Here is a 23,998-nt window from a genome sequence, read left to right on the forward strand (position 1 = left end):
TTCCAATTTCATCATATGATCACCATATATTCCTAACAGAGTTGGTATAAATTTGTGAAAGGTGAGTGAATCACCATATAATTGAGTTCTTTAATTTCATATCAGTTTTTTATTTTTTTTTGGATGAGTTAAAATATCTTTTGAGATGAAAATGGGTTTTTGAGTTACTCAAAGGTTTTTGATAGAAAAATATTTAAAAAATTGAGAAAAAATATGTCGGGTGTTATTAAGAAAAAATCTTATTCTAAAATTTAAATTTTATATATACATTCAATAAAATAGCTCATGCAATAAATGCAAAAATAAATGTTAAAAATAGTAAATAAAGACTAAATTAAAAAATTAAAAAATAAATGTAAATTAATATATATGATTTTGTGCTGTAGAGAGTGCTTAATTTTTTTTATTTAACTATATGTGAATAGTTTTTTTTATAAGAAGACTAATAATTCAAATCTCATTAAAACAAAATATTTTTCTAGTATAATTTCTTTTTTCTTTATTAATATTTTCTACAAAATAATCTATTTGTTTCTATATATTAAGAATCTATTGTAACCAAAATTTCATTGACACCGATCTCTAAATATTTTGGTATCATTGTGACTACGAAGGCTAATAAAACAATGTCAGAAAAGCATTACCACCAGGTAAATAATAATTTTTTTTTTGATATTTGTTTTAAATTCCATTAATTATTTTAATATGAGTTATTTTTGAAAGTATTTTTTACTTAAAAATATATTAAAATAATATTTTTTATTTTTTAAAATTTATTTTTGACACCAGTATATTAAAACTATTTAAAAATATTAATTTAAAATAAAAAAATTATTTTTTTAAATTTTTTTAAAAATATTTTTAAAATATAAAATCAAACAAGTTATTAGTGGAAAAAATAATTTTTTTTTAGTTTAATATGAATATCTAGATTAACTTGACTGCACCTTAAATAATTTTTAATAACACAGGTGAATGACTTTATATATGAACAATGCCAAGTAGGTCTTAATAAATTTGTAGTTGAATCGGCACCCGTAGTCTCCCTCTTCGATTCGAGTCTTTTTATTGTAACAAAAAAAAACAAAAACAGGCAACAAAAACAATTCAGAGAATAAATATTATAATTACAATTACAAAGTGTCGTCTTTGATTCCTAAAAAACAAGACAGCCAGAAAGTCCCACGTGGACTCGCATAAGTGGTAAGAACTTGACTTAGACATGAGGAACGCTTGGGCTCAAAACCTTAAACATGAGGAGGTCTTGCGTTTAAGTCTTATAATTCGATGTCTTTGATTCCGCAGAAAATAAGACCAACAAATAGTCTCCTACTAAAGAAGGGCTGGCATAAACGGCGCTTTGCTGTCTAGAGTCACGAATTCGATTATCATAAATCTCAGGATTACTAAAGAATTACATAATTATTATTTTAGAATTTGTAAAATTAGTTAAGATATATATAAACTGATCAAATACATGTATACGTATGTTGTTTTTTAGGGGCTTCCAATCTTCATGGTTTGGAAATCTTGTTAGGCCTACTCTGCATTAGTGTGGCTGCATTTGTGTTTTTGATTAGGATACATGGTCTTGGCTTATTGTTTCATTGATTTGGGAGTGGTTCAGTTGAGGTTTTCGAAAGTTTCGGGGTTGCATATATGAATGGGAAAGGATTCAAGAGTTGTGTGTGATGTTCTCATCCACCAAATTTATTCAGAACTTTCTAAGAATGAACATATCACTTTAGAGTAAAATTTATTCAAAACTTTCTTCTCCAATTAATTATCTTGGTTCATTTGCACACCTAGTCTCACTGTTCTTCAAAGTATTTGTTAATAGTTTGTTCTTTACATTAATGGGGCTAGACCAAGATTGGGCAGTGCATCTACATGGATGTTTTCAAATGGAAAGTTGAGGACCATGTCAGCTAATATCAGTTATGATACCAACTCTACTTGCTTGCTCAATGGCATTTAGACTTAAAATTGAGTATTTTAATGAGATTGAACAGTTCTTGACTATTCAGATTATACCTGCTTTTGTTTCAGGCATGGGTCTAGGTGGAACTAGGAGTTGATTCATCTCCTTTTCTCAAGCATATAGCCTTTGTTATGTTTGAAATTCTCTATTACATAAATCTTTCAGGTGGAAAACACTTCAGCTCCTTGAAGTTTAAGATTTAGTCGCTGCGCATTCATGGAGTTTTCTGCAGCAGCACAAGGTTGATTTCGTCTCTACTATTTTTTGCTGGGCAACTTTTATTGTACGAATGCTTTATTGTTAGCTTTTTCCACATTCCATTTTGCTTTTCCCATCAGCAAGTATGGACTGGCTCAGTAACTTTCTGTCGATATGTGCTGGGTGATCGCCAAGTTTGATTGGTTGTGCTGATGCTATTTTTATGGCTGTTCTGTGACATGAAAAACTCAGCTGGTTTGGGTTTTTTTCTCAGTATTTTCCAAGTGATAACTACTGCAATCTCTTACTAGCATATGAGTTTTTCCAATGCCTACAGCCTTGCTCTCCATCTTGAAACGGATACTTGTCTGAGCGAGACTTTGATCCCAGTTCTTCAGACTTGCTATTTTCTGTGGTTTGTTTGTTTCTGACCTTCTTTGATGCGCATACCCCATCAATTTCCTGCAATTTTCATACATTGCAAAGTTGTTTGTTTTGTCTTTCAATGCGCGCAAACATTGCAAACTTTATGAGCTCGAACTCACTATTCTTCACTCTTTGTGATGCATGCAAACAATCATATCTGCTGTTAATTATTTGGTGCAGCCTGATTGCTGTGTTTCAGGCCACAATTGCTGGAGAAGGTGAATGCAACCAAGATCGTGCCAAAACAGCTTCCCAGCAAATCCCCACCAAGCAAGAAACAACGTTCATAGCCATCGTCGCAGTCTTAGGTGTGTCCTTTTTTATTTATTCTTCTCTACTCTCGGTTTGGCTGTTGATGCTGTGTTGATCTGTTCAATCTTGGCCTGCATTTTTTACTATGCTAACTCATTAATGATCAATTAATCACTGCTCACATGCATTTTAGTATGTCAGGTTTTGGTTATTTTATTTTTACATTCTTTCAAAAAACACATTGAAGTAACATAGCTGACAAGGAAGGCGCTGCTCACTAATTACAACGCGTATTCTTTCTTTACTAATTTTGTTCAGCGTGTTTACCTTCTTTTATCACAGTATTTGCGATGTGAGGCCTATCTGGTTTTGATTTTTTCCCTTGCGCTTGATTGTTGTAGTGTCCAGGCATGGTTCTGTTTTCGCCACACCTTAATTTCTGTATTTTTTGTCTTGCTGTGTCCATTTGTTTTCCAAAAACATGTCGTGGTTCCTCATGTTAATCTGGCAAATCTTACTGTGTTTGGTCCATATATTGCATATGCAAAATAGCCTTGGCTAACGCTGCTGTTTTGCTTCCCTTTCTTCCTCCATCTGATCATATCAAATATGACATAAACTGCCCTGACACTTTTGATTTTGTTGCGTCTTTGATCCTCCCCATTTTGAAGCTCTTTCATGATTGTCCCCAGCAATTTTCAGCTACCATTTGAAAGTTCCTTCATCCTATCTAATAATGATGGTTTTTCAGGCTTTTACCACACTTCTAATTGGGATCTTTTCTATTCCAACTGTTTATGATCTCTTTTTACTCATGCATTTCATTTTTTTAATGCAAAAGCCTGTTTAAATTTAGACTTCTTGCACTTTTGCGCAGCTTCACATGGTTCTTTTCTTTTCTTATACAGGACGAATTACTACCAGGCTTTAGCAGCTGACCACCCATTTTGTCAAGGATTTTGGCACAGCTTCATGCTTGTACCATCTCAGATTCCAGCTCATCATCCCACTCGCATACTGCTTTGTTTTTGTTCTGTACATGCTTTTTTGTACCTTTTCCAGTGCCTCTTGCTGAACCAAATGAGGCATTGCCTGTGTGCTGCTGGAAAAACTCCTCATCTGTCTTTTTTTTTTCCCTCTCATTTTGTCGGTTTGCTCGACTTGGCTTCTTTAACTCATTTCATTTTTTCAATCAACTGTCGCTATTTTTTGGCTCATGCATTACGTTCTGTTTGTACAGACATAAGTAGCTGTTATGAGATTATGTCTACACAAATAGTGCAGACCGTAACTTGTGTCTGGCTTTCTGCCATCAATGTCCATGAAAGCTCCTAAATCTGGAAGAGAATTTTTTAAATCCTGCAAATATGAAAGGAGAAGAGAAGTCTCGAGTTCTTGCTCTTCAATAACCTTCGATCACAATCAAAACATAATTTTTATTATGCATTTTGAGTACAACAACTTTTACTCTTTTCAAAACAATACAAGTACCATATGACCAAAACCCCAAGCACAAATTATTATGAGTAAAAACATGAAAGCCACACCGAATACACGCCTATATTATCTCACACAAAAAATAAAAATAAAAAAGTAGAAATTTTCAGATTTAGGCATCAGGATTTGCCAAGAAGTAAGCTTCAACGACCTTGAACAAGGCCTCTGTCTTTTTGCCATATACGTCCTTGATTTTATCTTTGTTGATCTCACCATCACCTTTGATGTGATATGTGCTGGTTCTCTTGCAGATGGATCCTCCTTCAGGAGTAGGCACAAACTTGTTCTCGTAAATAACTTTCTCAACTTCAGCGAACTTCCAAACGTCAGCTTCAATCACGCTGAAGCTATAGGTGAAGTTCTCTTCGTCGATTGCTTCAATCTTTTGCTTCACATAATTGAGCCCTTTTCCTGCAAATGAAAACTTAAATTGTTACTTGTTTGATCAAAATATGCATGTTCTGTGATCAACAAACTTAGATTGTTACTTGAAGCTATAGGTGAAGTTCAATCTTCTTTAAACAATAAAAATAAAAGCTAGATTATATTAAACTAATTTCAAGTGTAAAAACTAGGTAGAGATTAACACACACACTTGCCTTCAACAAAAGTAATCTTCCTGACAGTTCCTGGTCCTCCATTTCCTTCAATTATCTCGGAGCTCTTAATATATTCTGGTAGAATTTTAGGCATAAGAGCGTCGGTGTCAAGGCAATATGCCTTGAAAAGCTTGGCTGGAGACACAGCAACGAGGAATTCATTTTCCAAAGTGATGACACCCATTGTAATATAGATAGAATGATCAGAGAAGATCGACAAGGAGTAGAATATTTGGGGTTGAAGGATGGTTTTGTGGTACATGTATGAGATAAGTAGAGGTGGTATTTATAGGATGGAAGTGAAGGTTGTCTCATGTGAATTTTGGTAAATGATCAAATACGTTAACGAAATTTCTTCATGAATTTGGCTCTCGGTGTCTTTTTCGAAGAAGAAAAATCAACGTATTTTTTTTTTAATGGTATTTTCTCTCCAGGTCAAGGAAAGTGACTATAAAATCTGAAGATAATTCTCATTTCCTTCTAGATGATATATTTATAAGCCGCCCCCGTCAATTTTTCAAGAGAGGATTAGGGCTTGGGCTTGAATTGTCTACTTTCCCTTCACTACTTTTTAGATCCTCTAACTGAAACCATCTCTCATGAAGGAAAGTATTATTGCTTTCAAAATGAGTTCTTCCAGGGTAGGCTTTATTTTCATGGTTATTATCTTTACTGTTTGTGAGTTTAATCAAGATATATATAAATTTATTTATTTTCATGGTTATTATTTTTAGAGTTTGTGAGATTAATCAAGATATATATAAATTTATTTAGAGACCCATATTAATAATAATAATAATAAAAAAAAAAAGGTACTGCTTTCAGACAATTAACGAATATCCCATAGCACAAGTTCATAGAGTCAAAAGTCAGAAGCAGAGATTTTGATTGGTAGGCATTTAAAATACATGGAGAGATTGTTGACCTTTTTAGATTATCCACCATATCAAAACGTGTTATGAGCCTGGATGCCATGAAAACATAGTGTGTAAACTTGAGTTCCAATATGAATCTAACAATGTTATGGGAAATTCCAAAATTACAAGATTAATTCTTTTTGTGTGTTCCCAAACTCCAGTGCTGGAACCATCCCAGAAATAGTAAGAGACGAAGTTCTCATCAACTAGGCAAATAAAGCTTAGAGCATCAAACCAAAGCATCGACCCACATGCTAGTTTGCCTTCTTTTAGTGGGGGAGAGAATGTATATTTGTTGTCCCGCTTGTAGCCATCAAATATTTTATACAACAAAAAGAAATCAAAATGACCTCAAGAACATCAACTGTTTATTTTGCATCAATGCCCTCCTTTTCCTTTGCTCCTTCTGTACATTTCTTTAACACCAATGAACTCTTGTTTCTGTGCATTACTGGATTTCATGTTAGAAAACAGGCCTTGAATTGCCTTATCCACGCAGCAGAAACAGAGAAGTTTATAAATTTCCTTGTGTTTAATGCAATGAAGGAAGAATGAAAACGAAATTGGCATCACCAATCGACAAGTTCCTTGTGCACGTGCTTTCTTCAGTTTTTAGCCAAAACTATCTGGAGTACTGAGAATGAAAGACCCTACAGCTAAGTCATGTTTGTTCTAAGGAACTGCATTTTTCATTTTGACTTCAATGAAAAATGCCAACTTTGGAACTTGGAACTTTAATGATGACAAGTCTTTGTATTGTTATACTTTTGTTAATCAAAATTCCGAAATTGGATAGGTGTCAAGATACCTAGTTGTTGAAAATTGTAAATCCCTTTTGCTGGAAAACTCTACTAGTATTTTCCTGAGTTGTGACAATCTGCTAACCAAGCTACTGATAGTCAGGAATTCTCTTATTTGTTTCCTTTCCCAAACCTTCACATATATAACCTACTAACCTTTGATTATGCATGTTTCCAGGTAAAACTCAGGAAACGATATTCATAGTGTGTGAGAGCTTTCTTTCCTCTTGTAATTGCAGGAAACGATATTCACATATTTGATGCAGCAAGGCAAAAATTGCTCCTTTTGTCTTTGTTTCAACAATAGTTGAATACCATCAAAAACCTACAATCCATATGGTGTCATACAGGGCCCAGCATCACAAGGTGTGATTTGATAAGCTCACCATATCTGCTCAAGGTGGTCCTGATTCCTTTAAGCATGCATGTGGCAGAACATTTTGGTTGGTTTCAACAATATTTCTTGATTATTTATCGTTTCCCTATGCTCTTGGCAATGCTTATGCTCTTGGCACAGGGACAACGTGAAGAATACATATAATTCGTACTTTGACAAGGGTAAGAAACGAGTTGGCTGTTAATGTAAATCCCTGGATTTACATGAAAATAGCCACACTTGGCATGTCCAGATTTGTGTACTCTTGTTGAATTGTTATCTCCTTGTTGAGTCCTTAAATGTGCTTTCGTTAGTAATTTGGTTTCAGAACTCTAGTGTATAGCATTTCTAGCAAGTTTCACGCCTCACATCATATTGAACCTGTTCCTGCTGCTGAAGACGAGGTAGATCGTGTTTAGAACTATTGAAGCTGAAGCAAATGCTGTTCCAGACTTACTCTGCCCTTCAAAAAGTTTGAAACGGTAGATCAATCAGATAGTTATCACTGTATTTTAAACCCCATTAGCATCTTTATTCAGGAATCCAGCATGAAGCATTGAAATATCATCCTGAGGATCTAGTAAATTGAGAAACTATATTTCACAGCAGCGCCTCGTTATTTTTTTTGTAGGAGATCTCTGGAACTGATCCCTTGATCATTCGGGCTACAGCCATGTACATTCTTGGCTGCCAATTCTCTGGAACTAATTTCTCAAATTGCAGAACGTCCTCTCCTGGTGTAGATACTTCAGACACTTTGCTACTCCAATGCAGATACTAAAATCTTGATTCTCAATCAAGCACAATCTGATCCTGCAAACTGGCTAGTTCATGCTTAATCTCTGTTTTGTCAAAGGGTTGCGTTATGACTAGTCAAGTTAATCACCATTAAAAATAAGATTATTGAATAGGCCATTTGGCTAAAAAAAACTACTAATGCTCGCCTAAAGATGAATATTTCCATAAATTCATAAATGAGCAAATGCGTGCATAATTGTTTTCTTTTTCTTACTCTCAAAGAGTAAGGACTTCTTTTTCCGCTGATCAGCAATCCATTTCAAGAATCAGCTTCCTGTACCAAAACATGCAGCCAGAAGAGCTTCTCTCGCATCCAGTGGGTACCATATGTCAAGAAACTTGGAAGCAACCACCACTTCTCCCTTTTCATGACCTCCACCAGCCTTTTTCTTGAATACCACTCAATTTATTGAACCATAATCTCATGTTACAATGATTTGATGTCATAATGTTATCTTGGAATTTCATCCTTCTACGCTGGTGGATGATAAATCTTCTCCCCCTGCCATCATCTGATTCAGTAGTTTTGTACTTTGGCCTACTCTTGATCAATACAAAACAATTCATGAAATTGGAATGAAACACATGCATGCATATATATATATATCCTTTTTGTGATAAAACACTTGCATATTTAAGTCTGAAGAAATGATTTATTGTCAAAATCAATAGCGAATGATCTCTGCTATTCATGAAGAATCTGGATGCAATCTGGGAACCATAGCTGATGAAAGCTCAACGTGAGAAACACGGACAGCACCAATCAACTGCTCTGGCAATTCTTCTGTAGTATTTGCCTGTAAAAAAGGGGAAAATTAAAAGGAGAATGGTAAAATTTGAACAGATCCACGGTAAATGATTTAGTATTGCCTCTCCATGCATCGCTATATATACATAAATCTCAAAGCATAAGAGCAGCTTGCATCGTTACCATACCAGCAATTACCAAAATGCAGCCAGAGCAATATTCCCTGGCTCTCACACTAGCCCCGCTTGAAATGAGCGATGAAGCATTACAAGGATTGTAGAACACGAAAGGATGCACATGCAGTGGCAACATTACCAAGGGAGCTTGAAAGAGACATCCAAAGTGCTTTTTTTCATTTCATTTTTTTGTTAAACATATTCTTTAAGGGCAGTGACTATGCATCATAACTGAGATAAGTTGTTTCCTGTTTCAGTTTTACCTTACTATTTTCCCCCCAATCAATCGATCAAATCTCTCTTAAAGTAAACTTCTAGACCAAATTTCCTAGCGAAACTTGGTTTTCATATTTTCAAAGTGTTGATGAAACTTGTTTTAGAATAATGAACAACCAAGAGAATTTTTTTTTATTACAACATAGCATACTAATCCTAGAAAGTGATCATAAAGGCTTTGTCCTCTTAAACCTTGTAGCTTGCTCATGAGTATGAATGCAATGTCCGTAATTTCAGTTGGTAGCCTTCCTGGTCATATAAATAACCGAGATGGTTCTATGAAATAGAGCCTCCTGCATGACACACCTGTACTAGGAAAGCCATGTCAACCACCAATGTTGGACTTGTGCCCATTACAAGCCACAGAACTCCAGAAGCAACAGCGGAAGAACCAATATCAACATCGACCTACAGATGCATAAAACCAGTTTAGACGATGCTGATGTGTTGTTCAAGCAATTCTACAGTTACAGATTTGTGTGGTGCTTACTTCCAGGTACTTGGGACCACGGATGTAGTTGCACTCAACTGCTTTTCCCAATAAACATGGAGTGCTTCCTACACTTTGGCGCATAATCCATGAACCCTGCATGGTTCAATATAGAAAGCAACTTAGTCATGCTGAACTCATTGCACATATCCATGAACCCTGCAGGATTCAAAAACACTACCTGGAGAACTGATGGAAGAAGCTTAAACCTACTGTTTCGGAATTCATCATCACCATCAACAAATCGTTGCAAGAGAGATCCAGGTACTAATTCCTTCGTCACAAAGTAAAATACCATGCTGTAGTGTGTTGAACCAGGTACCTGTGATAAATGAGATAAAACACAGTTGTTCATTGTTGAAATGGAGCAACTGAAATTCACACCACCTGGTAGAATAAACTTACTTGCAGATTAAAAACCACAGAGAAAAGCCCTTTCTCAGAAGCAACCTACACAGGCATTTAAAGAAGTGCATAGGTAAGTTAGCGCCATCATACAATTGACAACCATGGACTTCTTAAAAATTATTCAATCAACATGGACAAGGGTGACCAAGCTATTTCAACTCTTAGGATTAATCAGATACAAATATGGTCAAAAGCAGCTCTGCCCACCAACACCAACTGGATAAAGTATTGAGATTATTTATATTTAATAAAGGTCCATTGGCAGACCAGAACAAATTATTTCAGAAAAGTGTGTTTTGAAGTTGTGAAACGAACAGCACCAAAAGAGAAGAGGGGGGAGCCTGGAAGGTCTTTACTTGTGCTGCAGAACCTCGACGCCTAGAAACATGGTCCATTCTTTTCGTGTCCTTGAACCAATCCACAGCAACAAGATCCATCAAATGTTTTCCAGCAGGGACCTTCATATGCACATTGCATAGAGTGCAACAAGTGCAAGATAAACAAGGTCATAAGATGATGACTTTCTAACTCCCGATGTACTTACTAAAAAAAAGAGAAAAATGGCAGGGAACCTTTGATTTGTCATAAAAAAAACGCTTGCTGCGAACGCTGAAGTTGTCTCCAGCAGATATTTGCCAGCAGTCATGGGCATTGTCATGATCATCATGACATAAGTTACCAGAAAAACAGGATAAATCAATTTGATCCACTGGTTGTTCCTCCAAGACTGTTTAAACGATTGTTATTTAAATTCTCAAACAGTTCCATAAAAGATTAAACTTATTAAAATGAGCAAAACAAAGAAATGTTGCAGCTATCATCCACCTGTTCTCTTTGAATTGTTCTTATGCTGAGTTGGGTTATTCTGAAAATTAAGAAAAAAGAGTAGTGTTTACATTGTTGATGTAGAAATCGTATGAGGACAAGATGTCAGCCATACCTCTTCTTCTTCCTCGGTTATTTGAAATTCTTCATCCTCATCGGAGTATTCATCCATCAGTGCAGAACTTGCAGTTTTTTGGGGTGAAACATAACCTGAGGTGTTAATGGCTATGGCTGGGATTCTTGTATGGGCATCTCTTTCATCTCTTTGGGCACACCATGCACGTAGTCCTGTCAGAAAAGGCAACATAACCATTACTAAACCAGAAAAAATGGAGCATTGAGATTGAAGGAGTGCTTACTCAATGACCAAACAGGAATTAGAAACATCAAGTTACTGCTGAGTTGTGGCTTAAATTGGTGAGTTGGTTTAGGTTAGATTGGTAATTGCATGGAGTTGTGTCCTAAACAAGAATGAAATGTGTTGATATATTTTGTTTACGAAAAGAGACTTTTCTTGTTGGAGCTGGACTTGAAGTATGTTTCCTAATGAAAATAAGACTTCATTGCAAGTATAAATATCATGTGTTGTGGCTAATTTTTGTGCGCCTCTATTATTGATGGTGTGTGGCGGCAACCACAAATCTTAGATGGTAGAATTCTTTGGTGTGTGCCATGGTGGGTTTTGTGAAATGGTTGCCTTTGCGAGGCCTAGTAGTTGTGAAGATTCTAGATGTAACTGGGTTTTCAATAATAAGGTATTTGTGTAGCGTTTGATTAGTGGATGTAATCTCCAATTTTTTATAGTGAAGTTTTGTGGAGTACGCTTTGCCAAATCAATCGTTATATTTCATGTCCCTTTTAACAGTTACATGTTTCATTACTTCTTAGCCTTTGGCATCAACTCTATTTGATCAATAATGAAATAATAATAAAAAAAAGAAACGTAAATTCGACAAGATGTGATATTGATGAGAATATTGATGAGAATGGAAATAATTAAAGGAAACAAACAAAAGGAAAATTAGCACCTACAACCCAACCCCAAACCCAGACTTCCAGATGAGAGGAAGTAGTGCAAAAGCATATAAGAATGACAATTTATGATGTTGAGAAATTTTAGCATACAATACTATTGTTTTGCCTTGCTATGGTTAATAAGAGAAGCAGGAAAAGAGGTGCTTCTTCCACACTTAGCTTTTAGCTGCTTTTCTATGATAAATTGCTCGATCTTTTTTCCACAACACTTCTATTCTAGAAAATGTTGGATCAAAGCAGCTTAACTTTTAAGCACAACAAGGCTAAATAAACCTATCAATTTCTGACAAGAGTGGCAGATTTCAGTGAGTAAATCACAGAAGGAACTCACCAGCGATATTATTTAACATCTCAAGAAGACAATGCTGCTGAAATGATGGAATGTAACCCACACCCCATCCCTTTAGATCAATCTGCATAAGATGCTGCACCTGTGTTCTAGGTCTCCCATTACGAGGTTTCAAAGGGGAAATATTGAAACCTCCACCTGTAAGTCAGAACGTAGCTAAAAACTATCAGAAACTCTGCTGATAGATTCCTAAACACAAACCAAAGGGACGGGAATTTGAGACTTACTCTCAACATGAGCACGCACATAACCTGATTGTGGAACACAGTTTGCATGCTCTCTAGAACGAAATAACACAACTGCACAATAACAAGAAGGTTAAGCTTGTGACAAGTTAGAACATCAAAATTGATTTGGACAATCAAAAACATTTACCATAGCTTCCATCATCATTTCGCCGCCAATACCTTACATAGCAAAGGTCACGGGGCCACACAAACCTGCAACCCATTTATATGTAAGTGACAGAAGAAGATAATATGTGATTTCTGAAGGAACGAAAGGAACTTCACTCTTGAAATATGGATATACACTAGTAATCTTAAAAATACTGTTCGATGTAGGTTATGTAAAACACATCCTACTTATTCTTTCTCAAGGAAAAATGGCTAAACCCTGGCGTATTTATGCCCCTACTTGGAGAGCAACTTAGATTTTCATAACACAATTAATTATTGCGCATACATGGCTTGGAAAAGAAGAAGGGAAAATATTAGGATATATAGCTTAATATGGATTTTCTATGGCTTTATTTTGGAAATTTCATACTAGAAAACACGACCAACAACACTCCATATGAAATGCATTCATTATTTTGACATAGGCAAGGAAGCAATTTATTTGGGGGTGTAGGGGATGATAGTACTTTGGAAACCAGTCCAGCTGAAGACGATGATAGAGTATTGCTGTGTGTCCATCTACCTCTTCAACTAAAGAACCATGCTGGAAAGTGGAATCCCACCTGCAAAAGGCAAGAAAAATATCATTCATGAATTGTCAAAGTACACGAAGAACATAGCACATTGCGTAAAATCATATATACCAAACAGCAATTCTCTTCAAGTATTTGCAGGAGTTCTTCGTGAATAAGTCAAGTTAATAAAACATTAAGAATTAAAGATTCAAGTAAATTGCATATAGGTAGAATTTAACACCATATTATGCACACAGCAGTGCATCAATCTACAGGGGGAAGCACACATTTAACAGGGTCTCTAAAACCATCATATTAAGTTCTGGGGTGAAAAGGGAAAAAAACCTACTCAAACCGTGTTGCATCCATGCTCATTACAAGTTCAAATATTTCTTCACATGTAGCCTTAACAATACCTACAGCCTTCATTGCTTGACTGCAGCTCCTCAGCTGCATCAAGGAAACAATAAATGGTGGCAAGACCAATTAAAGCCTCATACATAGCAAACCAAAGTCTAACACAGAAAGCAAATGAACAAATGATTCCATACAAGGTAATCAGTTTCAGTAAGCTCTTCAAAAATGCGGAGTCCTGTCATATGTACAGCAAAAAAAACTTGAGTATAAATTCATCTATACCACCGTAACATAGCCAGCAATCAAATTCCCAGTTCAAGTCTTTAATGTGCTTCTATATATGAACTTTTAAACGATGAAAGAAAGCTATGAGAAATAGGTCACCATTTTGGCATTTTAGAAGACGCCAACGATTTATAGGGAATGCTTGGTTGTTAGCAGTCTGGTTTGGCAATTCTGAGTCACATTCTGGTGTACGGTCCACTACTGAATCAGGAGAAACTGCCAGTTAGGAACCAAATGAGAATTGGAAACAGATTGAATCAATAAGTTGAATTCCATGAAAGGAGTCATGAAAACCATTTCCAATTGTTTTTCTCCAGAACAAATTTGTATGAGTGTTGTCTTCATCCTCATGTTCACCAAACCTGCAGACAATTCAGAAATCAGGAAAGTGCACACGCATATTGCCTCCAGACTTTCATAGCAGTTGGAGCAGCTGATAAAACTAGCTACAATAGCAGTTCAAATTGTTGATGAATCTAACATCAATTGCTGGAATATTGTAGTGGTAGAAAATGGCTGACCTAAAATGTAATGAAATTCTTTTAATAAAGACACATGAAAGTGAACTGCTGCACAATTTATTCCCTTAAAATACAGAATATGTTTGCCAGTATCAACATAGTTTTACCAAAGCAGGCAGAAAATAATGCTATGAAGGCATCTACTTTCTTACAGCTAAACTAGCAGAGAAATAGAACAGGCACTCACTGGCTTCCATTTTCTGATGAACTAGCAGTCACCCCATTATCCATGCCAGATCCATACTTGTATGAGGCATATTTGTCACTAACAGTGTTATGCTGCAACCAAATCATGCAATAAGTCTTATATGCATCATCATTCCAGTCAGTGTATAGAAACTGAAAATGTTCAATAAAGAGTCAACGGAACATCTTATGGTTAACCAAGGATATTTCATCCAGGATTTCATAACACCTATATTTACCAGTGAATCAAACCAAAACTCAGAAGGAGAAAAAGCTATCGAATTATAAGGACTGGCAGATAACAAAGTTTACACATTCTGAAGTATAGAGACCTGATCAATTACAGATTCAATTTTTTCCTTCCAGATCAGTGCTTCCTGGATGTTAAATGCCGACAACTGAAATAAGAAAACAGCACATGCGGATCAACATTTTCTACAAACAATTCAGATGCCACAACAAATTCAGCAAGCTAAGGAAGTGCAAAAGGTTAAGAATGTTGTATTCAGACAAAGATCTTGTTTTTGCTTATTTCCAAGGCAGATACTAAAGATATTATCTTCATTAAGAATTTCAGAAACTGAGAGCAAAGACTACTCACTGTTATTGCATTATTCTTTTCTTTCTTGTTGTAAACAGATAGAGTGTAAATCATCTGCAGAAATGAAAACAATATTCAGGTTAACTTGTAGATTCAATAATTACATTGAAACTCTCCCATCAGCAAAATTACATTACAGCTAATTAAGATACCACCAGCTCCCTAAAGCTGGTTCTCCATGAAAAAGGGACCACTCAAAGAGAAAGAGAGGAAGGAGAGGCAAAGTCACCAGAGTGACAACAGCAAACTAATTTTCCAACAGTAATTGAAACAAAAACCCAAACAATTACCAGCTTCCCAAGATGCAGTTTCATTAGGTTAAAAAAAAAATCCCAAAAAAGCATTTGGAATGTTTGTTTAACATTCAGTTCAACACAAAACAAATCCACATTCACATGAACAAATACAAAGTTAGTGTGAAGCCTATCTGCTAATGGAGGCTAATCCAATTCATTTGCATACCAAAACAGTTGGCAAATTTCTGATAAGAAGATATATCCTCCTTCAAACATGGCAATGCCACCACTTCTATTTATGTTTTGGAACGAAATTGGATTGATGTGCATTCGTGTAATGCACATCAATTTAACTATCTTCACTACTACTGACATCCATCATCACCATGAAGTCACTTAAACATATATAATTTCCAACCCCATTAAATTTCCTCAACTTCCACTACTCAAAAAAGAAATTCATCAACTTTCCAATTCTTTAAAAATGAAACTGATAAAAAAGTATGATGTAATTATTGAAGCTGCTAATGATCCTATATATTAGAAAACTATGCATAGTTATATATCTGAATGGAAAAACTCACATGTCCTTGATGAGTCTTCAAACCTCTATCCGCTACCCTACAATTGCCATCAATCAAAAGGGTCTTGATTGGAACCTAATTTAAAATAGACAAAGACTTCAACACTCAACAACATACCTGCATTCTCGTTTCCATAAATACAAAAATCCATATAAAAAAGATACATTTTTTTTTTTTAATTCCAGAAACTCATTCGAAATAAACTTTGGGAATTATTAAAGAACTAGTGCAAATTTAACAAAAAAATAAAATAAAAATAGTTACCCCATTATCTTTCGGTCTCCTCTTGTAATAAGAAAGGAAACTGGGCTCCAGGGTGAAGTACCTCATGTGAATATATGTACTCCCGATCTTTCGCCTTCCGTACCTTACCATCCACCCTTCGTATATCAATTTTTGCCCTCTTGCCCTCCCAGTCTCCTCTAAAATAGTAGAATTCTCTAAAAACAACAGAAAGAAAGGATGATCTTATTATTACTTGGTTTTTTCTTTTTTCTTTTGCTCGCATTTTCTTCATCGTCAATGTATTCAGCTTGTGTATATATCAATGATATGGGGTTGTTCCAAGCATCCTGAAGTAGCCATAAAAGTAGTATATATAGCGCAGCATCCCAGTACTTGGTTTGAGAACCTGACCATGAAACACTAGTAGTATTTTTAAGCAAGTAGTAAGAAAACAACTGGAAACAGTACCATTAATGTCGATGTTGAGCCACTCCAGGCGGTTGGTTTTGGCGGCAGATGGTTCTTCTGTTCAAAGAAAAAATTAGCTAGTAGTAATTAAGTAATTGTATGTCATGGGGAGTTGATGATGTAATTACAGAATAGTATAGCTTACCATCCCAGTCTCTGCTTGACGAAAGAGAATTGATCTTAAGGGATCTTCTCAATCTGTTAGTCATGATCAGCAGCAACCTCAGCCTCAGCCCAGCTACCTCCCTTGCAACTTCAAGCCACCAAAATAAATGGTTCCCTTGCTGCTTCTCTCCCTTACTACTTGCTTAAATAGGCTTATTCCATTGATGAGTTGACTCACTGCGATGTGGATGAGTCTCTCCGCTCTTTGTTTTATCCATCTCAAGATGATACGAGATTATATAATATTATATTGTTAATGAATAGTGTTGACAACAGCTTATGTGGCTGGCTGATGACTGTTTGCTGGTGCTACCGTGTATTGTTGCAGCAAACCTTTCTTCCTTGATATAATAAAATTACTAAGATAAAATATTACATGTCATGTCAGAGAAAGTTGTGACTTTTATTTTTTAATCTCCTTCGTCGTTCATCAAACCTGGTTTGTACATAAAATAATCTTATTTTTTAAAATATTTTTTATTTAAAAATATATTAAATAATATTTTTTTTTTTAAAAAATAATTTTTGATATTAATATATCAAAATAATTTAAAAATACTAAAAAATATTAATTTGAAGCAAATAAAAAAATAAAAAATTTTTAATTTTTTTCAAAAACACTTTTAAAACATAAAAACAAACATGGCTAGAAGTTATTTGAAATTATATTCCAAATACATTTTTTTTAAAAAAATTAAATTTTTAACTTTTAAATTGTTTTGATGTGTTAATGTTAAAAATATTTTTTAAAAAATATTATTTTAATTTATTTTTCAGTTAATAATATTTTAAAAATAAATTATTATCATACTCTTAAACACTTCATTATTAAATTAACTCGTACATTAGCAAATTATGGTAAATTAACTAGATTTATCTTAAACCAAAATCATTTTATGTCTTTTTAGTTAAAATCATATATTTTTAATTAAAAAATATGTATTGAAATCTACATTATTATGTTTTATTTGAATTTAATTTAGATCATGACTTGATTTTCTAGAGGATTAATTTCCGACCACCTCACCCAAGTCAAGCTCCAATTTCCCGAGTTGATATGCGGGAAGGACTTACTTTAACTACAAGAAAGACCCTCTTGAGAATTTAATGCTACATTTTATTACATCTTATTGTTTATAATAGTTTACGTGCGCGAAAAATTACTTACTAAATATTATAACTTTATTGTTAAATAAAAAAAAATAATGATCATAGAACCCTAAGTGAAACCATTCACATTTCACAGCCAACTCCCACACCACTGCTCTCCTTTCGCCATATGGAAGCTGTGAGAGCAAACCAAGGAAAACACCTAAAACCCTGCATCCAATACCCAAACCCACAAAAAGCCAGCGTCTGCTGGCTCCTCACATGGCCAAAATCTCTCTTCTTTCCTCATTATCCCCGGCTTATCTTGCCTTTCTTAGGAGAAACGTGGTCTGGGGTTATTAATATGGAGCCAAAAGGACGAGTCTTGGGCTTTGCACGCTTGTTAGTAGTGTTGGGGTTTTTCTTGTGAAAAGAGCTTTGAACTGGTTTTAATGGAGATAACTTGGGGGATATTTGTATTTTCGCGTCATCTGGAGACAATTTTGTGACTGGACTTTGACTGGCAATTGATAAAGGAATCATGGTTTTGAAGAGAGGCTGGAAATCCAAAGGGTCTCCATCATTCCAGTTATAGAGCAATGGTTTGAGGAAGGCAATTCCATTAAACAATCCCATCTTCAAAGTTTTATCAAGCAACTTCGCAGACATCGCCGCTGTGGCCATGCCCTTCAGGTCTTTCATTATTTAACAATCCATTTGCATTTTTCTTCTGCCATGCCCTCACCAAAAACTGACCGAAGACTAGAAGAAAGGTTTGTTGCTGGACCCATAAATCAAACGGTTAAATTGTGCAATTAGCATACAAAATGCAAATAAATGGTCGAATTAACACAACAGCAAAATATTGTGACAAAATACACACTTTTAAGATATATGTTTTGTTGCATAAGATATATTTAGGAGAAAACGTTCATAAAAACCATAGTTTTTGTTCTAATTGATCGACCGGTTCAAACAACTGGATCAAGCAGCCGACCATTTAGCCAGAGGATTGATTCTCAGGCTACTACCTCTTCTAGCAACAAATTTCCTCAAAATCTAAATCTAACAAAAAAAAACTTTATGAGATTTATTATTTACTTTGTTAATCTAACATTTAATTTAGTTAATGATTTTAGAGCGTCAAAAAATTTATACTTTTAACAAAATTTGAGTAGAGTTTTTTCTATATAAAAACTATAACAAAATTTTATCCTACTTAAAAAAACTGTAGACTCAATAAATTCTCACCAAACTTAACAAACTCTCACATTTTATAATCACAAGTAACCCTAGGAATGCAAAAATAAGAAAACATGTATATATCATAAAAAATGAATATAAAATACTTCAATAATACAGTATTTAAGTAATTAAAATCTCATTATATATAAACATAATTAATCTATCTACATCTACGTGGTCTACTATATGATTCGGGCTCATTAGTAGCACGAATGGATCCAGCTCTTGCACCTGCTTGAGTGGCCTTGTCCTCTACCATGACATCATCAAGAGTTTAACATCTCTCCAAAGATTTCAAGTCCAATGCGGCAAACATTGAACCACCAGGACACATAAGTGTAACTTTCATTTTCTTCATCAATATTACAAAGCACTGATGCGATCTCTCGATCCTCTCATAACATGAAGTTAACCTAATATTAATAAAACATTAATGTTAAATAAAATATCAATACATAAAACCCAATTTTTAACATATTTACAATATTTTGAATTTATTGAGCATATTGCTCGTACTGCATGTACCAAGTATAAGAACCTACTCAGGATTCAGAGTAATGACTCGACGTGTGATACTCATATACCAAATCAAATACTTCTTATCTGTAATCACAAGTTGCATCTCTGTAAATATACCATTTCTTCGTACATCCCGTTGTGGTACATAAGCTCCATGGTGGCTTAACCAATCGTAATCATCATTTTTACCTCAATGAGTTATGGCGTTCAAAGCATCAGTCGTATCAATGTCAACTAGAATGTGCTATTTGTAGATGAACTAGTGCATTACTTGATCTAGGCAATGTAGTTCAATCATCTCAAAAAATATCAGCGAGACCACTGATGTTCATATGTCCATCTCGCTGATGCAAATAGCCGGAACAATCGGCAATCTTTCTTCCTTGTAAAGCGTCCACATGACCTTTATAATAGAAGTTTTTTAAATACCAAACAGATACAATTTGGTGGAGTCATGTTTTTTATTTAAAAAATGGCTAAAATACCTGGATAGCATGCTGCCTATCTAGCTCCCTTTAATAAAATGTCAATACATGTGTTAGATTATTTTAAAATATTCTACTAGCACACCACCTAGTATTACAAATATGTTAGTTTAATTATATCCTTAAAAGTTACAATTAGACAATATAAATTTGCATCAATATTGCTAAATAACTTTGCAATACATGCATCCTAGTGAAAGCTGTATTGTAACCCTCATAGTTTGGATAACTATAAGCGACAATTTAAGTATTTGGGATTGGCCAACATGAAGCACCAAGGACCATAACTATTATTAAATAAAAACAAGTTGATTATTTATTGTTAACATAAATATTTTAAATGTAAATTGTTATAATCCAATTTTTCGATTCATACATGAAAAAGTAGCAAACATCCCCTAATTTGTTTGCTTCCTTTATGCATACAAGACATAGATGTTTGTACAAGCATACCAAGACAACAGTCCCCAGCTATATGTGGGGATGGTGTTAAGACCATCCAGGAGCTCTATATGAGGTTTATGAATAATACTGTAAACCCCTGGTTATAATTTTTCTGGGTATTTAAATGATAAAAAATTTAACTAATAGTAAAATGGGTTAAATTAAATTAAAGAAACCTAAATCAAGATAAAAAATAGTGAAATTAATGAAATAAAAAGTGAATATAGTAATAAATTATTGAAAAGAAAACCATTTGTGAGGACAAAATGAATACGTAAGATCAAGAGAGGTCAATATTCAAATAACAGAAGGTTGGGAGTTTATGTACAAATGATAAAAAGGGGTAGGGATAAATGTGCAATTAACAAGATGTTAAAACTATAAATATCATTCTAGTTTCTCTCTTGGGGCGGCTGGCAAGAGTAAGAGAGAGTTTATAGAGAGGCTGGAGAGAAGATATATTGATAGCAGAACATCCGACAGCTATAACTCCACCTTCCACCGTTGGATCAGAATGATATTTGAATATGTTGTTCTCATCCATGTCGTGTACATTTTCACCGGAGGGATTTTCTATATCAGTCTCCATTTGAGAGATATCGAAGGAGGAAAATATCTAGGAAAATACACTTATGAACAGTCTTCTTTGCTGTATGCTTTCTCCTTCTACCACCGTTGGATTAGGCTATAATTTGGATATGTTGTTCTTCTTGATTCTGTCTAAATTTGAACGGTGGAGATCTGAAAAAAACATTCGGTATAGAAGTTGTGTATCTCGTACAGTAGGTCTGCAAGTTTGAGGTCAGTTCGGTTAAACCCATATTTCTAGAAATTTCACCATTTGATGAAGTTAATATTTGGATATGTTATACTCATAATAATGCATTATAACTTGAAAGAATGGATTGTTTGGAATATTATTCGTTTGTTATTTTTGATTGATTGAAATTGTTGTCAAAGATTGTGTTTAGAAGAATATTGTTCGGAAAGTTTGTAAAATCGATAAGAATGTTTTATTTTGACGTTAAGAGGGAAGATTGAAATAAATAAGATAAATTGGCTCTTATAAAGATATCTTTTTGACACTCTTAAACGATATGTGATATGGCCAGGGGTTGAGATAAAAGAGAAAAGTTAAATTGTGGATGTTGTGTGTAAATGAAAAGATTGATGAATCTGGACAGATTCGTCTCCTGACTTTTAGAGAGAATTCGAGTAGGAGGATAAGAGAATTAGGATCCAGTTTCTTCATAGTAATTGTAGTTTTGGATGTTAGCTAACTAAGAAAATTGGTCTTGCTCAATATGGAGCTGTAGAACCCCAGTTATGGGTCATCAACCGAGATTGGATCCTGACAGACCCTATAGGGTAGTGTTTGTTGATGAGCAATTTTTTACTATCTCAGAGGTAGAACTAGGTTCTTCTTCCTTTAGAGAACTTTTAGCCTCGTGTATTAGCTTTCCAACGAACTAATCTAGCTTGAAACAGAGTTCTATAACTCTAGATATAGTTAAAAATCTGATGAGTGTTCAGATAGTAACAGTTGGACAGTAACAGTTTAAATGTCTAGACAGTAACAATTCAAAGTTAGATAGTAACAGTTGGACAGTAATAGTTCAATGTGTAGACAGTAACAGTTCAAGGTTACACAGTAACAATTGGACAATAACAGTTCAATGTGTAGACAGTAACAGTTCAAATGTATAGACAGTAACAGTTCAAAGTTAGACAGTAACAGTTGGACAGTAACAGTTCAATGTGTAGACAGTAATAGTTCAAATGTCTAGACAGTAACAGTTCAAAGTTATACAGTAACGGTTGGACAATAACAGTTCAATGTGTGGACAGTAACAGTTCAAATGTCTAGACAATAACAGTTCAAAGTTATACAGTAACGGTTGGACAATAACAGTTCAATGTGTGGACATTAACAGTTCAAATGTCTAGACAATAACAGTTCAATGTGTAGACATTAACAATTCAAAGTTAGACAGTAATAGTTGGATAGTAATAGTTCAATGTGTAGACAGTAACAGTTGGACAGTAACAGTTCAAATGTCTAGACAGTAACAGTTCAAAGTTAGACAGTAACGGTTGGACAGTAACAGTTCAATGTGTAGACAGTAACAGTTCAAAGTTAGACAGTAACGGTTGGACAGTAACAGTTCAATATGTAGACAGTAACAGTTCAAATGTCTAGACAATAACAGTTCAAAGTTGGACAATAAAAGTTCAATGTGTAAACAGTAACAGTTCACATGTCTAGACAGTAACAGTTCAAAGTTGGACAATAAAAGTTCAATGTGTAGACAGTAACAGTTCAATGTCTAGACAGTAACAGTTGGATAGTAACAATTGAAAATTGGACAGTAACTGTTCAAAGTTAGACAGTAACAGTAGACTTTCACGTGAATACTATATAAAAGAATTGAGTCATACGAACATTTTCACATTGAGATACTAACTCTGAAAATATACATGATATATATATGTATGTTATTATGAGGAAATGAAAATGCTTAGAAAGTAACATACGAGTAATGGATGAATATGGAATCTCTGTAATATCGGTCTGAAGGAATGATAACTATGGTTGGATAAAGGATGACAACATTAATGGGTGTAATGAGAAAAACGTAAGATATAAAGAAAGAAATGATTGAAAGAGAGATTTTTTAGCTATTGATATGATTATTATAAAACATATCCTTGAATGAGGAAAATTTATGAGATGAGTCTGTGACTGCAAGAGGGACCACTGGTGTGGTGCAACAACAGCAACATGGGAGCACGAGTAGAGCTTCTACTGCAGGTAGGTGACTTTCACCTTCCTTTTAAATAATGTTGAATAATGAAAATACTTTATCATGAATGTTACTGTATTATGTTAATTCAGATATCAGACTGTTAAATGCTTAAATGTTAACAAATTATTAGCTTTGGCTATGCATCCGAAGGGATGACTGGGACAAACAATTGATTAGCTTCGGCTAATGACATCCAAAGGGATGACCGGGACAAATGAATGATTAGTTTTGGTTAATGGCATCTGAAGGGATGGCCGGGACAAACAAATTATTAGCTTTGGCTATGCATCCGAAGGGATGACCGGGACAAACAATTGATTAGCTTCGGCTAATAGCATCCGAATGGATGACCGGGAGAAATGAATGATTAGTTTTGGCTAATGGCATCCGAAGGGATGGCCAGGACAAATGAATGATTAGCTTTGGCTATGCATCCGAAGGGATGACCGGGACAAACAATTGATTAGCTTCGGCTAATGGCATCCAAAGGAATGACCGGGACAAATGAATGATTAGTTTTGGCTAATTGCATCAGAAGGGATGGCCGGGACAAATGAATGATTAGTTTTGGCTAATGGCATCTGAATGGACGACCGGGACAAACGGTTGATTAGCTTTGGCTGATGGCATTCGAAGGGGATGGCCGGGGTTAGTGAACAGTTAACCTCGACAAATGATGTCTTAAAATAATGGCCGGATTTAAGATTATGGTTGATT

General features: G+C 34.8%; 2 protein-coding genes and 1 long non-coding RNA gene across 12 annotated transcripts; 1 reads left to right on the forward strand and 2 right to left on the reverse strand.

Moving 5' to 3' along the window:
• The first annotated feature begins 1,040 nt into the window (after positions 1 to 1,040).
• On the forward strand, positions 1,041 to 4,567 carry LOC112328386 (uncharacterized). The gene is made up of 2 exons (XR_002983242.2): positions 1,041 to 2,222; positions 3,766 to 4,567. It is a non-coding gene; the product is annotated as an uncharacterized LOC112328386 (long non-coding RNA).
• On the reverse strand, positions 4,274 to 5,226 carry LOC18101874 (major allergen Pru ar 1). The gene is made up of 2 exons (XM_006380155.3): positions 4,954 to 5,226; positions 4,274 to 4,765 (listed from the first exon to the last, which is right to left on the reverse strand). Exons 1-2 carry the CDS (start codon positions 5,213 to 5,215, stop codon positions 4,467 to 4,469), a joined length of 561 nt encoding a protein of 186 aa, XP_006380217.2. The 5' UTR covers positions 5,216 to 5,226; the 3' UTR covers positions 4,274 to 4,466.
• A 1,650-nt stretch (positions 5,227 to 6,876) lies between these two features.
• On the reverse strand, positions 6,877 to 16,975 carry LOC18101875 (protein ENHANCED DISEASE RESISTANCE 2). 10 transcript variants are annotated; one of them, XM_052455321.1, is made up of 25 exons: positions 16,673 to 16,974; positions 16,528 to 16,584; positions 16,099 to 16,274; positions 15,835 to 15,909; positions 15,015 to 15,068; positions 14,746 to 14,811; positions 14,415 to 14,566; positions 14,001 to 14,068; positions 13,806 to 13,922; positions 13,616 to 13,656; positions 13,414 to 13,514; positions 13,017 to 13,112; positions 12,527 to 12,591; positions 12,379 to 12,450; positions 12,134 to 12,289; positions 10,883 to 11,055; positions 10,768 to 10,807; positions 10,515 to 10,669; positions 10,299 to 10,400; positions 9,940 to 9,984; positions 9,716 to 9,856; positions 9,535 to 9,630; positions 9,351 to 9,452; positions 8,499 to 8,641; positions 6,877 to 7,419 (listed from the first exon to the last, which is right to left on the reverse strand). In XM_052455321.1, the coding sequence occupies exons 1-24, from the start codon at positions 16,734 to 16,736 to the stop codon at positions 8,534 to 8,536; spliced, it is 2,322 nt and encodes a 773-aa protein (XP_052311281.1). In that variant the 5' UTR covers positions 16,737 to 16,974; the 3' UTR covers positions 6,877 to 7,419; positions 8,499 to 8,533. The 10 variants fall into 10 exon arrangements, with proteins under 10 accessions (XP_052311281.1, XP_052311282.1, XP_024463406.1 ...); XM_052455322.1 differs by lacking the exon at positions 6,877 to 7,419 and having other exon boundaries at positions 7,925 to 8,641; positions 16,528 to 16,581; positions 16,673 to 16,972; XM_024607638.2 differs by lacking the exon at positions 6,877 to 7,419 and having other exon boundaries at positions 7,925 to 8,641; positions 16,673 to 16,968.
• Between the last annotated feature and the right edge of the window lie 7,023 nt (positions 16,976 to 23,998).

Source organism: Populus trichocarpa, chromosome 8 (genome assembly GCF_000002775.5).
Source record: "Populus trichocarpa isolate Nisqually-1 chromosome 8, P.trichocarpa_v4.1, whole genome shotgun sequence".
NCBI lineage: Eukaryota > Viridiplantae > Streptophyta > Magnoliopsida > Malpighiales > Salicaceae > Populus > Populus trichocarpa.